General features: G+C 36.6%; 1 protein-coding gene across 1 annotated transcript; it reads left to right on the plus strand.

Moving 5' to 3' along the window:
- The first annotated feature begins 5,352 nt into the window (after positions 1-5,352).
- LOC133338236 (probable serine/threonine-protein kinase kinX) lies at positions 5,353-8,044 on the plus strand. The gene is made up of 3 exons (XM_061546414.1): positions 5,353-5,489; positions 5,553-6,205; positions 6,305-8,044. Exons 1-3 carry the CDS (start codon positions 5,357-5,359, stop codon positions 8,042-8,044), a joined length of 2,526 nt encoding a protein of 841 aa, XP_061402398.1. The 5' UTR covers positions 5,353-5,356.
- Positions 8,045-14,931: the final 6,887 nt, after the last annotated feature.

Consider the following 14,931-nt stretch of genomic DNA (forward strand, 5'->3'; position numbering starts at 1 on the left):
CCCAACATTTTTTCTGAAATTTCTTGTATTCAATTAAAAAGTAAATATGATGACATTATTTTTTCGAACCAAAAACAAATATTTTTCCTCAATATCTTGTTTTGTTGTCGCTGTGATTTAGAAACCGCTACACGGGTTTGTGTGATTTTGATATCATTTGATTCATCATGGTGTTTAGATTATGTAGATATTTTTAAATTAATTTTTAGGTGTGTGTATGTCATTAATGTAATGAAAATATTGATGTAATCTCCTATATTTTTTATTTTTCCCATATTTCGCGAAGACGTGCAATTTTATCGTGATTATTATAATATATTCATATTGTTATTTTACAGAGGAAGATATATATCAACGTTTTTTGTCAATATAATAAACGGCGTAATTTATATTGTTGCAACAAAAACAAAAAAGCTGATTTTTTGAAAATGGAATATTAAAAAATTGGCAATATTGTCCATATATATAGAATGTTTGACCTGGAATATATTTAGACAACAAATCGACTAAGTTGTGAAAACAATTTGTTTTCATTTTTTATCGTTGTTACGCCCACAATATCAAAAAAAGAAAATGGTGGTCCACATTACCCGATTTAAATATTTTATTACTGGACCTAGTTATTATGTTAAAAACGTTCAAAGGCACATTAGGGTTTTAACTTTTTAACAAATGAATTTTGGCTACTAATGTCTTAAACAGAGTTTATTCCATATAATTTCTTAAGGTGCAATCATATATTTTAACTGACTTTCATCTATAAAATGTATGTCCTCTATCTGTCATATTTTTCTATCAATTCTAACCATGATCAATATTTATATAGAAAATGTCTTGCAGTGCTCGTACTTTTCAAACTATTACTTTATGACTACGTAAATGTTACATTAGCTGTGTCTGGTTACTTTTCCAATAAAATTTACTCAGTAAGTTCTATTTCAGAGAGTAAGCCGTTTTTATTCTCTTCTGGATAATACTGAGAAAAGTAAACAGACATTATCCATTAAGACTTTAATAAATATCTCGTTATTTCATTTACAATGCTTGTTATGTTCTTTAAGGAATAAAACTCCAAAAATAAACCAGTGATCGGAGCAGTATAGTCGGACGGGGCCGACTATATGATACCTACACACAACAGCATGGGCAATATTTCACGATATTTGCACCCTCTTGACCGACTAGATGTCAATACATATTACTAATATTCAGGACAGCCCTTCTAATTACTTATTCTTCATCGTGGGTTGTGTTGTGATGTTCGGCTTTCAATTGTGGCCTATAGATCGACTCGAAAAGACACACAAAATTAAGTTTTCGGTGAACTTCCTCCCAATATTATTATCTGAAAATTATAAGCTTTGTCCTTAACCATAATTGTAACCTCACGGAACATTTCAAAACGATCAGCCCCATGTTTCCGCCCTCTAGTGCGGTAATAGATTACTAAATAATATATGCATATGTAAGCACCTGTAAAAATTTAATTGTAACTCCCACATCCGAGTACATACGACAATATAATTGGTATCATCTATTTCTGTTGTTGACCAATGTTTTTCTTTATTAAATTTGTACTCCTAATTATTATGAAATTAAAACGATTTTTACATATTTGCTCAAATATGAAATAAAAATCGTTTTAATTTCATAATAATTAGCTGACCAAAAAAGCCCAACAAACAACATACAAATATAATTGGTATCAGTTTAAAGGTCAACCACTCCTCTATATATACTATCAACTTCCAGGGTGTATATCCTTCAGGGGTATACATATACGCTATAGAATACAAATTTTGTCATTTTTAACACAAAAGTCAGAGTCCATTTGATCCGCTACATTTTTACCGATCTTTATAAAAACAGACATTCTTATTCTTTGGCCCGATCCCCTTCTCCATGTAAAATTCGCGATGTTTGGGCCATAATTGCTGCCTCTGGATCGACCAGAAAAACCGACAAGAAAATAGTTTTTGGTCCATTTCATCCCTTAAATATTAACCGATCTATACCAAAAACAATAGGGGTCTTCATTGGCCAGAACCCATCAGACATGCAAAATTTCGTAAAGATTATAATGGACGGGACGGACGGACACACATGTCTTAGGGCTGCAAAAAGCTATAATACCCTGACAACATGGTTGTGTAGGGTATAAAAATGTTTCTTGATTTTGGTAAAAATTTATAATTAATGGGTGCTTGAAATATTTCGAACTCAGCTGGATATTTCTTACTGGAATACATTTACCCATTAAAATTAAGTATGTTCTCAGCGTAAAACTGTCAAATTAGCTCTCTCCGTTCGCTCTCTTTTACTGGACCTTGGAGTAAACAGACAACATTCAGTACCATTTGGTAACTGGTCTTACCAAATATCGAGTATACAGATACAGCTATTGAAAATATTTAGATTTTGAGTTTCGTGGCACAATTTTTTTATGTCATCTATTTTCATTTCCAAAATCTGGTCGCCTTATGTCCCTATTTACAATTAAGAGTAAGTATGTTATTTTGAATCGATTGCATTTCTTTGTATGGGACGCTGAAACCTTTTATGATTTTCAAAATGTCATATATTTTGTTGGATACAGATGATTATGTCATTTTTTTCTTAACATAAATTTCTAATCATAAATTTATTGATGTGTTTTTAAATGTCCATAATAGTGATTTGAAATATACGATCAGAAAATATAATTTGTTCATATATAATTCAGAAAAGGGCAATATTCTCCACAAATTTATATATTTTTGTTAAAAAATTCGTCACTAAAATTTGTTATTGAATATATTTTGCAAATTATTTGTCAACGATATCTAATTTATAAAGAAATTTCTTTTCAATTTTAATATTTAATTTAATTAAAATATAAAATTAATGAGATCGCAACATTTAACTAAATTGGATGAATCAAGTTAATACTTGATAAATTATGAATAAATTTCTAAGAAAAAATTTTTGCGAATGTCAAATTGGCAGGAAATTAGAAAAAAAAACAAAAATATTTATTAGAAAGTTTTGCCCTGAACCACATGCAAAACAACATTGCGTTTTGCTATATTTTTGACCTGACACGCTTTCTAGTCGGTTAATCAAGCGTAACATCAATGCCGCGAATATCGGAGGGGTCATATTCCAAAAAAGAATTTAACCTTTTTATCATTGGCATTTTTATACCAAAAAAGATGTATGTCAAACTTTCACTAAAAAATTAAGAAAAAAATATTGATTAACAGGTACGGTGCAGATAGGTCCCGTGTCATGTATGTGATTCCCCATGTAAGGAGTGTATTATATTTTAAAAATGTTTGATCTTTTAAATATGATTTTTATATTAAACTACTTGTGTGCAGTGTTCTCTATATTTATCTTTTACTCTGAAACCCCAAATATTTACTCTCACCAAGGGTGATGCTCGTGTTACACTGTAAGAAAATATGTCTATTCTTATGGAATCAATAAACAATTTATAATATTTTATAAATGTAGATAATAATACATTAAATAATGCTTTAGATATTATGAACGAACATGGGACTATGTCTCTGAAATGTAAAAAAAAAAAAAATAATCCAGATATAGCCGATTAATCGTAGAAGCAATTTTCAAAAATGTGTCACTTTGGATTAAATGGGGAATTCTATTGATTCATATTGCATTTAGAAATTGTTTAAATTTTGTCACTTTGTGGAGAAGTTTCCAGAAGGAGTGGGCCGATTGCCCCATCGTTTCTACTAAATTTTATGTTCGATTCATATGGGATTTACATATTTTTCAATTTTTGACCCATGGCACCTCCAGTACTGGAAGGAGTGGAACAATCGTCAAACAGCTACAGGCTAGGTTATATTAATACCAATATTATGTTGTGCAAAGTTGTTTCAATTCATATTATTGTATGGAACTTATTCTTCGCAAAATGTTTAAAATTTGTGGGGAAACTCCAGAAAGATTGCGAATTTTGAAGAACATTCTTAATTGCTTGACGAATATTTGCAAATCATCTCCAAATTGTCGGAAACGAATTTGTTACAACTAAAGACACATTTTTACTAAAACAAAGTACATAACCCATATATACCCTAAGTAGCCATAAGGCTGTAGATATAAAAATCGCCTTTATTTTATTTTTGAAGAAGTTGTTGTCGATAAAGTTGAAGAACCTTTGAAGATGGAAGCTGTAGCATCAGCTGAGAAAACTGAAGATGTTGTAATGGCGATGGGGGAGCCCCTCATGATAATGGAACCAGAAATGATGATGCAAAAGAAAGAAAAATTATAGTGGAAGAGCCAGTTATGATGAAAGGAGCTGTCATGGTCGAGGGAAAACATGCCGTCATTAAGAAACTAGAAGAGATGATGATGGAAGAACCTGCCATGAAGAACGAACAAGTTATTATGCTGATGGAAGAACCAGTCATGATGGAGAAAGATGTTATGGTTGAAGAACCCATGATGGAAGACAAAATAGCTCCTGTCGTCCAAGAGACACCAAAAGTAACTCGAATGATCCAGGTTGGCGAATAGTTAATACCCGTACAAATTGTTACTGCCAAATCGGATATCATGAAAAGCTCTGAAGATGTAGTCGATGGCACCAAACCAGAAGAAGCCAAATCTGAATAGTAAGCATTATTTCTTGTCCGAATATGGAAACCATTTTTCCACTCCTACTAGTACACAGGCTAAATCCTCAAAAAGCTAGTAGCATCGATCACCAAACCTCATTTGGACAACTTATTACTTGAATTATTTACGTATTTACTTGTGACACTCCTCTCACAAATAAAATATATTAATTTTAAAATCTCTAATATATATAACTATAAATTACGCACTTATATGGTAATTCAAATAATTTCATACTTTCCAAATTTCCCTATTTTTTCTGAGTGTATACAAATTGGCTAAGAATATATTATCATGCTAAGGCTAAGAAGAAGACTATTACCGACAGCACTGTTGACCCGTATGTAGCACGCACATCTGTATCACAACATCAAATATCAAGCTCATCGAACGCTGCGCTCACAGTAGGGTCGTTAGCCATCAGCAGCATAACGAAGAGGGCACACACAAAAAATTAGCCTCGTCTAACATAACAACAAAACTAATCGCAAAATAAAAAGCACCGACTTGCTGTTCGCTCGAACAGTTCAAATTGTGTATCGCGTGTCAAAACAAGTGTCAGAGTTGTGTCAGTCAGTCGGCAAGGTGTGTTCTGAAAGCAAACGCCGAGTATAAAAGCGAGGTGATAACAAACAATTGCTCCAGTGATTACAAATAATGTTCAGACAGCCCTCGTACTGATCGGATAGAATAGTAAAGTGCGAGAGTGTAAAACGTAATAATGAATAAACATTTAAGCCTTTTCACCTGGGCAATAATTGCCCTGGTTTTGAGTTGTGGGTGTGTCGCCTATCCCACTGAATCTGATGCCGAGCAGACAACCGAATCGCCCATAGCCGATATGGCTTTGGTGGGTAAGTGAAACGAACGTGGAAATATATTTGTGTGAATTTTAAATGTCATTGGACAATTTCTAGATACCCATATGAAGGACAGTAAGACCGAGACGGAAGTTAAGGAACATGGCAAACAACACTCTGCTAAGGGCGATAGTGCCACACCCCAGACTATTGCCGATTTTGTAATTCATCCTTTGATTGCATTGAAACCAAGAACTCCTGAGGAAGCTGTAGGCGAGGGCAAACAAGCCGGAAGTACCACTACACCCGCACCTTGGCAATTTTTCGGATTCAATCCATCCCAAAGTTTGGGTTCCTCGGTGTCCTCTTTGGCTGGCACCGTTACCGGCTGGTTGGGCAATCGTATTCAAATTCCCGGTTTGATTGATACACCCGTTGCTGAGAGCACCACAACAACTACCACCACGACCACAACTCCTCGTCCCGATGTTATTGTCAGGGTCCAACATCGCCCCACCACTCGTAGGCCTTTTGTGAACAACAACATCCCCAATCGCCCACATCGCTTCAGTGACAACGGTATCTATGATTCCGAGGAATATTACGACGACTACGAAAACGATTACGATGGTGATTACGATAATGACTTCAACAACAATGACGATGATGATGACTTTGTACGTGATGATGACAACGTTGACAACGAGGAAGATGACGGAGCAGAAGAAGAGGAAGGTGTAGAAGAGGAGGAGGAGGAAGAGGAACGTCCAGTACGCAAACGTCGTCCCAGCTCCAGTAGCAGCAGCAACAGCAGTAATAAAAACAAGAATAAGAAGAAGAATACTGAGAAGAAACGTAACACCAACAAGGATCGTGACGAGAAACGTAAACGTCCCGTGAAGGAAGAAAGCGAAGAAGAACCAGAAGAAGACGATAATGTTACTGAAAATAAACGAAAGACCAACAAGGATCGTAACGAAAAACGTAAACGTCCCGTAAAGGAAGAAAGCGAAGAAGAACTAGAAGACGACGATGATATTGCTGAGGTCAATGATTTCATCGAAGATTATGAAGATGCGCTAAATAATGACTTCTTCTTTGGCAAGGGACATGGCTCGACAAAACGTTCCCAGACTCAACAAGGTTTCATCCAATTGGGTCAACAAAATTTGATCGATCAAATCCGTCAATTGACCAGGGGACAAACTGTCCAAGAATCTGGATCTGGTATTCGCAAAGTTTCTTCAACGAAACAAACCCGCCCTCAAGCCACCTTGATTATTAATCGCAATGGACAGACTGTTTTCATTGGTCCTGAACCCGTTGAATTTACATCAAGCGGTAATCACAAGGTTTCGCAGTCCACCACATCATCTGCCAGTTCCAACCGCCGTCCTGGCTACAATTATCCCCAACCACCATTGACTGTGCCCTTGAGACGTAAGGGACAACCCACCCAGTACATAACTATTCCCTGGAGCCAGTTGGGTATTTCAACACCCAGCAATTTGGTTTCGGTGACCGATGGCATTCAAACTCAACCCTTGATTTTGAACATTCCCCAAAGTGCCTTGGAGGCTATGCAAAACCCTAGACCCAGCAAGAATAAGAAACCCATAATTACTTCAGATGCTGTGCCATTGTTGGCCGAAGCCTCCCTAATGGATGTTTTCAAGCCACCACAAATTCCACCAGCACGTACTCCCTCGGCTACCAAGAACTCCTTCAGGACCTCCTCCTCTTCGTCATCATCATCGGTAAAACCCGTTATCATCACAACCAAAACAAAACAACGTATCCGTCCAGGTACAATCGTAGAGAAAGCTCCCGAAGTGACTGAAATGGAAAATCAAAAGGAAGAGAAACAACAGGAAGCAGATCAAGAAGAAACTCAGTTCATTGTTATCGGTGATGATGGTGAACAGGGTTTGGGTCGTCAAGCCTATGCCCGTCTGAATGCTGCTCGTAAATATCACGCTTTAAATCCTTATTACCACATCATTCAAGGTCAACCAATTAATTTGCGTCGTGGACGTGATTTGGAGATGGGAGGCGAAATGAAAATGGAAGAAGTTGTCGCCGATAAAATGGAAGAACCTTTAAAGATGGAAGATGTAGAACCAGTTGAGAAAACTGACGGTGTTATGATGATGATGGAGGAACCTTTCATGATGATGGAACCAGAAATGATGATGCAAAAGGAAGAAAAAATGATGGTGCAAGAACCAATGATGATGCCTGAAGATAAAATGGAAGTGCCAGTTGAGATGAAAGAACCTGCCATGGTTGAGGGAAGACATGCTGCCGTTGAGAAACAAGAAGAGATGATGAAGGAGGAAGTCACGATGATGGAAGAACCTGTCATGAAAAACAAACAAGTTATGATGATGGAAGAACCAGTTATGATGAAGAAAGATGTTATGGTTGAGGAACCCATGATGGAAGACAAAATAGCTCCCGTCGTCCAAGAGGCACCAGCAGTAACTCCAATGACCCAGGTTGGCGAACAGTTAATACCCGTACAAATTGTCACTGCCGAATCGGATATCATGAAAAGCTCTGAAGCTGTAGTCGATGACACCAAACCCGAAGAAGCCAAATCTGAATAGTAAGCATTATTTCTTTACCTTAAGGAAATAAATAATATGTTAAGAGCGATCGAATAAGGTTTTTAATGATAAGAAGTATTAATAAAACGAAAAATAATAATAATATTAATTAAAAAAAAACAAACATTAATATTTATTTTGCACTGGGATTAACTACATCGGGGAATGAAAACGAAAAACCAGGAAAATAATTTGAGCATGATTTGTAAGCTTTGAGTTTAAATTTTAGTTCTGTTGATTTTGGGGATTCTAAAAGTGGCAGTATTTTTGTGTCACCATTTGGAAAATAACACACTTTTTCCTTCAAAACCTGGAAAATATATATATATATATTTATTTTCTCTGGAATTTCTAAATTTTTCACTCGATAACTGTTTTCTAATAATAGCATTCTGATCATGCCAATTGGCCCATTGGATACATAAATCCCCTCGGGGCAACGTAGTTAAATGCAAAATACATGTTGCCGTTTTGCAAAATCAAACTTTCGGAGCATTGACCTCTTCATTGTTAAATTTCTCCACTCTGACCTCTTAATGAACTTTCTTTTATGAGACATTAACATCAATAATCGCTAGGTGAACAGCTAATTAGGTTTACTTATAACAACAGGCTTTTAATCAAAACATCCAAAAATATTAGTAAAACAATTTGTTTTAAATTAAAAAAAAAAATTCCCAGAAACCGATAACAACAACAACTGTACCTTAGCCCCGTTGTTGGATACAACGGTATCAACAACTTCACACATAACCTCTCAGCATAACATAGGTATAATGATTATCATTATTGCTGTTCTTGTTGTTGTTGTTTATTTTCAAATTATTTAAATTAGCTTCAAAATAGCTCTTGATTAATGATTAGGTCTTTTTTTAACAAACTTCAGTTCGTCTTCACCAACCTAAACGCGATTCACTCATCTTCGTGTGTTTTGTAAAATATTTTGCCATACAAAACGGATTGTTGACCCCTGGATTTGTGACACCAAAACACATCTAAACGATGATGAAGAAGAAGAAGAAGCTAATGATATATATCATAACGGTGAATTGTTACTTGGAATTATTTCTGAAAACAAAACAGAAATGCCAACAAGTGTTAGAATATGTGTCAATATGTTGATGCGATCATTATCATCATAATACATATACATAGGTATAAATGTATGAAGATAATTTCTGTGAAGAATACACATTTGCCCTCTTCAAAAAGAATACATAATGATGGCGATGATGATCATCATGGTTCGTCTAACAGAACTTTTTCACACAACAAACAGTAATTTCAATGGAATACAATAGGGTCATCACATACCGACCATCCATTGTGATTTGTGTAGAGCACCCTATTGTTTTCCCTATATTTTGCTATGTTTTACAAGACATTGTTTTCCTTTTCATGTAAACATTCACTTCCCTTTTAAAACGAATAAAAATCTATCAGCTTAAATCATGTAATTTACATAAAAAAGAAATCAAATCTATATGAGAATGTGAAAGTTAATAATTTGCTATCATCAGCTTTAGAATTTTTAGCATGTTCTAGATGTTCATTAGGGTGGGCGACATCAGTACAAATAAAAAAAATATAGTGGCATGTGTCATTTTTGCCCACCTAAAATATGTAATTTTCGCATTTGTACTGGTCTTCAGTTAATTATACTCTCCAACATAAGATGGAGTGTATATTAGATTTGTCATTCTGTTTGCAACACCTCGAAATATTCACCAGAGACCCCACTAAGTATATCAATTACTGATCAGAATAAAACTCTGATATTGTTTTCTACTTGGTCTTTCCATCTAATTCGTGGCCTTCCCCTTCTACGGGAACCATCAGTAGGCTCATTTTTATATGCCTTTTGAGCTGGGGCATCTTCATTCATCCGCACAACATGGCCTAGCCACCGTAGTCGCTGCAGCTCAATACGACTGACTATGTCGATGTCCGCGTATAAATTGTAGAGCTCGTGGTTCATTCGTCGCCGATATTCACCGTCGACGCAGATCGGCCCGTAGATCTTTCGGAGAATTTTTCTCTCAAACACCCCAAGCGCTGCCTCATCTGCTTGCGCAAGTACCCATGCTTCTGATCCATATAATAGCACGGGTAGTATCAGCGTCCTGTAAAGTGTGAGTTTGGTCTGGCGAGAGGTGGCCTTGTTTCTAAACTGCTTACTTAGACCATAGTAACATCTGTTGGCCATCACAATCCTTCTCCGAATTTCAAAACTGATATTATTCGTTTTATTTATGGAGGTACCAAAGTATATAAAATCTTTGACCTCGAAGCAGTAGTTCTCAAGTTCCACAGTTGGTCCGAGTCTACTGGACGTCTTGCGCGTTGATACCATCAGCTTGGTCTTCTCGTCGTTTACTGCCAGACCCACTTTGGCAGACTCCTTTTCAATTTGTTCAAAGGTGGCTGTTACCGCTCGCAATGTTCGACCCATTATATCGATGTCGTCGGCGTAGGCGAGTAACTGATGTTGTTTGGTGTACAGAGTGTCATTTCTGTTCACCTTTGCGTCTCGTATGACCTTTTCCAGTAGGATGTTAAAAAGATCACACGACAAACTGTCACCTTGTCTGAATCCTCGTTCGATATTGAAGGGCTCCGATAGGTCCTTTCCTTCTTTAACGGCTGACCTTGTGCCACTTAAAGTTATCCTGCATAGCCGTATTAATTTTGCAGGAATGCTGAACGCAGACATGGCTTTAAACACCTCTGAACGGATAGGGCTGTCGAATGCGGCTTTATAGTCGACAAATAGGTGGTATGTGTCGATGTGTTTTTCGTGGGTCTTTTCCAGGATTTGGCGCAGAGTGAAAATCTTGTCAATGGTGGATTTGCCAGGTCTGATGCCGCATTGGTATGGTCCGATGATGTCATTGACCATTGGCTTCAATCGTTCACACAGCACACTGGATAGCACTTTATACAGGAGGATGTGCCTGCACCAAAGCCTTCGGTCTGGTTTTTGTGCACGGGACAAATCTTCATCGCCACTATTTGATACTAGTAGCTTTTCTGATGCTCCTGTAGATCTCAACACGCTGTCTGTATCTGTCACCAGGTTTTTCTCTACAGGAGGATGTGCCTGCACCAAAGCCTTCTTGGTGTTTTACTCGTTGGTAAAATTTCCGGACTTCCTCTCTCCTGTACATCTCGATTTGCTCACGCTCACGTTTTTCTTGTTCTTTCTTCTTTTTTCTGAAAACACGTTTCTCCTCTCTCGTTTTTCGATAATTCTCCATCACGTTACGTCTTGCTACTGTCTGCAGGGTTGCCCTATACGCTGCGTTTTTCACATCATGGGTTTCTTGGTGGTGGTTTTTGGTACCCAATTGTTCTTTTTGCTGCAGTTAGTAGGGAGTGGGCAATTCTTTGCCATTGTGCTTCTATATTATTATCGGGACAAGAAGTGCTTTCTTCAAGCAGATGGGTAAGTTGAGCGGAGTAGGCCTCGGCTACCTGTTGTGTTTGCAGCTTTTCGACGTCGAGTTGCCGTGTTGTATTAGATCGCACCTTTGCTGCAACATTAAGACGGGTGCGTACCTTGGCTGCCACAAGGTAATGGTCCGAATCGATATTCGCTCCTCGGATCGATCGGACGTCTAAAACACTGGATGAATGCCTTCCGTCTATCACAACATGATCAATTTGATTTCTCGTTACTTGATCAGGAGAAATCCAGGTGGCCTTGTGTATATCGAGATGCTTGAATCTGGTGCTGCTAACTACCATGTTTTGGCTGCCGCGAAGTCAATCAACCTCATGCCGTTGTCGGATGTTTCTTCATGAAGGCTGAATTTTCCGACGGTGGGGCCAAAGATATTTTCCCTTCCGATTTTTGCATTAAAATCTCCTAGCAGAATTTTAATGTCATGTCTCGTTTCATGGCAGCTATAATACAGGGCGTAATCGTCTGATTTACTTACGCCTGTCCCTTTCCATCGCATTTCCTGTAAGGCAATAATATCGGCTTTGTACTTCTTGAGTATATCCGCCAAAGCGAACACTGCCCCTGTTCTGTACAACGTGCGCACATTCCAAGTGCAGATTCGCAGATCGTGGTCCTTTATACGTTTGCGGGGGTCGTCAACATTAGGGGGGTTTGGTTTTATTTTTCTTTGCATTTTCATAGTAGGTTGGGTTTTCCGAGATTGGGCAACTAACCCGACGCCTCAACCCATTTTTTTATAGTTCTTATGGGTGAACTCGCGGCACATGTTAGCTCACTATTTCATCGGGTGATGAGAATAGCTCCCCAGGTGGCACCGCGGGGAGGTCAGTGTCCACAATTGAGATGAAAGAGGGACCAAGATAACCCTGGGCTTCGCCATGTTAAAGCCAATCAGAGCCGTTGCTTGGTATCTATCATCCCCTACGCCACCCAAAAAGTAGGTATAGTAGAAAAACGATATATTCAGTAAGAAATTGACAGGTTTTGTCTCCTTTTATATAATCCTTAAGATGTTTCTCCTTTTCATTAATAAATCTCACATTACAGCCGAAATTAATTTTGTGAGGATTGTCATCGTCAGTATAACGTAGCACAGCCATTAACACTAGAACGCCGAAGGCAGTCATTTTGACCGCTTTCCAATTTCAAGTACAAAAGCAACTGTGCATTTAATGACACTTTTTTTAAAATTTGGTGAATTTTTTTATAATAAACGTAATTCTATGAGGTACAAAAAGTCACCATATTTTAAAAAAAAAAGTCTCATTAAATGCACAGTTGCTCTTGTACTTGAAATTGGAAAGCGGTCAAAATGACCGCCTTCGGCGTTCTAGTGTTAAAGCTAGAGTACAAATTGCCATGACATGTTGCTTATATTTCAGAATTGTATGTGTTTGGTCTGATTTCAATTGATTGACATATCTATGAAGATCACATATTAAATTTTGTCCGATATATGTCAATGGTCCACCAAAGATGTCATGTATCTTCTATGGACAGGGTATTGTACGAATGAGCATTGATTTTATGTGCCCAAAGTAGTAAATGATATCATATAGTCAGCCCCGACTTTTGAACTTTCCTTATTGGTTATTATTAACAATTAACACCAAGTAATGTATTCAACGTGTTGTTTCAAAACCTTCAGACATATTGTAATAACATTATTTCATTTGAAGAATGTCTTTAAATATAAAATTTCATAAAAAAATAATTGCCGTTTTTTAAAGTTTTCATTTATATATAAAGTGATTATTAATACTCTTTCGAGTCGAGCTTGATGATCTAAGTTTTGCAATGAAAAGGAAAGCCAGGAGAAGAACCTACGTACCCACCATTATGCGACGCGTTTCGCCGTTGGTTAAGCGGCTCATCAGGCATATTGGCCTATGTGGCTTTACAAAGGTCGTACGTTGATAACTTGTATTTATTCCACCCTGATGCGAAATTTGCATATGCGAATTAAATTCAAATTTGTCAAAGTTCGACATTTGTCTTCATTCTAGGAACAGTCCATTTCAAATCAGATTTTTGTTGTAGCGATGGATAATTAATCCACACACCTACAATTGCTTCCATGGTATACACATGTATTTCATTTATAAAAATTACATAATTATCTTAAATACATAAATTGGTTTATGAGGTGATATACGAGCTAATAAACATCCATGTCAATCATCACAATTCGTCAATTTGACATTTATTAGTATTTTTATAATTTGTTTCCACCAAAATCGGATCAAATCAATAAAATCTATCTAGCTTGATAATAAAAATTCAAATAAAAATAAACTATAAAATAGCAAACACCCATCGATTGGGCACATTAATTTGCAACAGTTTTTTGCCAAATATGTTGTTCTTCTCCCCGAAATTGACGTCGATATCAAAGACATTCCAAAAATAGAAAACAAACCATTTTGTGAAAACTTCAATCAAAACCGCTAACTGGATCTCTTAATAAGCTACTTGGATCAATTAACATTCTAATGGACTACCGTTTTATTGTTTGGCTAACCTAATAATGAGTGTTTTGATGATTGGTCCATAACATATGAAAAAATATAGCTAGCCATTTATCGGATTAAAAATGAATAAAGACATTTCAAATTGAATGAAAGGTGGCGGAATTTTGGCAAAGATTTTATATTTTATTCGAACGTGGATAATTGGTTTGGAATCAAGTGTATATGAGTAGTTGGCTCAAAAATAAATTTGTAACAATATTAAAAATGTTCAGTTAAGGGGTCTTTTATTATTTAAGAAATTTATATTTAAAGCATTTTCCAACGATCTTGAACTGGACAGACAAAACCTCTAATTCTCTGAACTCAGCCCACAAAACCTTAATTTTGATGGGAACTCATTGATGGTAGTAAATTAAATTGTTTTATAACTCCCACCACATAACGAATATATATTATTTTATGACTGATATATGACCTGATTACTATGAGTTCTTAATAACTGTAACCCCATCTGAAAACAACCTCTATCTAATTAAGTAAACCCAAAAATATCTCCAACAGCCGACAAAAAAACAAGAATACTAAACAAATGATAATAAATTATGCCGGCACAATTGTGGATTGCTTAGAATGAACATCCAAACAAACAATTCAAATCATAATCAAATGGCATTTGTTCTGAAAACAAACAATTACTTGGCAATCTATGTCAAAAGACAACAAAACTGAATAACAACAACAGCATTAAAGACACCCTTAGCCAAATTACATAGCAACAACAGACGATTGTTGTTGTTGTCGTCAATGGCATATTCTTCGCGTATCAAAACCCATCTAGGCCCAAAGTCATATATTATTATAATAAGGTTAAAGACCTCTGCTACTCCAGCCAACAAGCCGGCTTTGCTTTGCGCAAGCGCCCATTCTTGACCGCAGCCTCTGGCATGTTG

Source organism: Musca vetustissima, unplaced genomic scaffold (genome assembly GCF_032173495.1).
Source record: "Musca vetustissima isolate MV318-11 ecotype Yass unplaced genomic scaffold, APGP_CSIRO_Mvet_v1 utg53229, whole genome shotgun sequence".
NCBI classification, from domain to species: Eukaryota; Metazoa; Arthropoda; class Insecta; order Diptera; family Muscidae; genus Musca; species Musca vetustissima.

Coding starts and splice junctions, on each gene's coding strand:
- LOC133338236 (XM_061546414.1), top strand. CDS start 5,357: ATGAATAAACATTTAAGCCTTTTCACCTGGGCAATAATTGCCCTGGTT. Junction 5,490..5,552: donor AGCCGATATGGCTTTGGTGG/GTAAGTGAAACG, acceptor GACAATTTCTAG/ATACCCATATGAAGGACAGT. Junction 6,206..6,304: donor AGGAGGAAGAGGAACGTCCA/GTACGCAAACGT, acceptor AACACCAACAAG/GATCGTGACGAGAAACGTAA.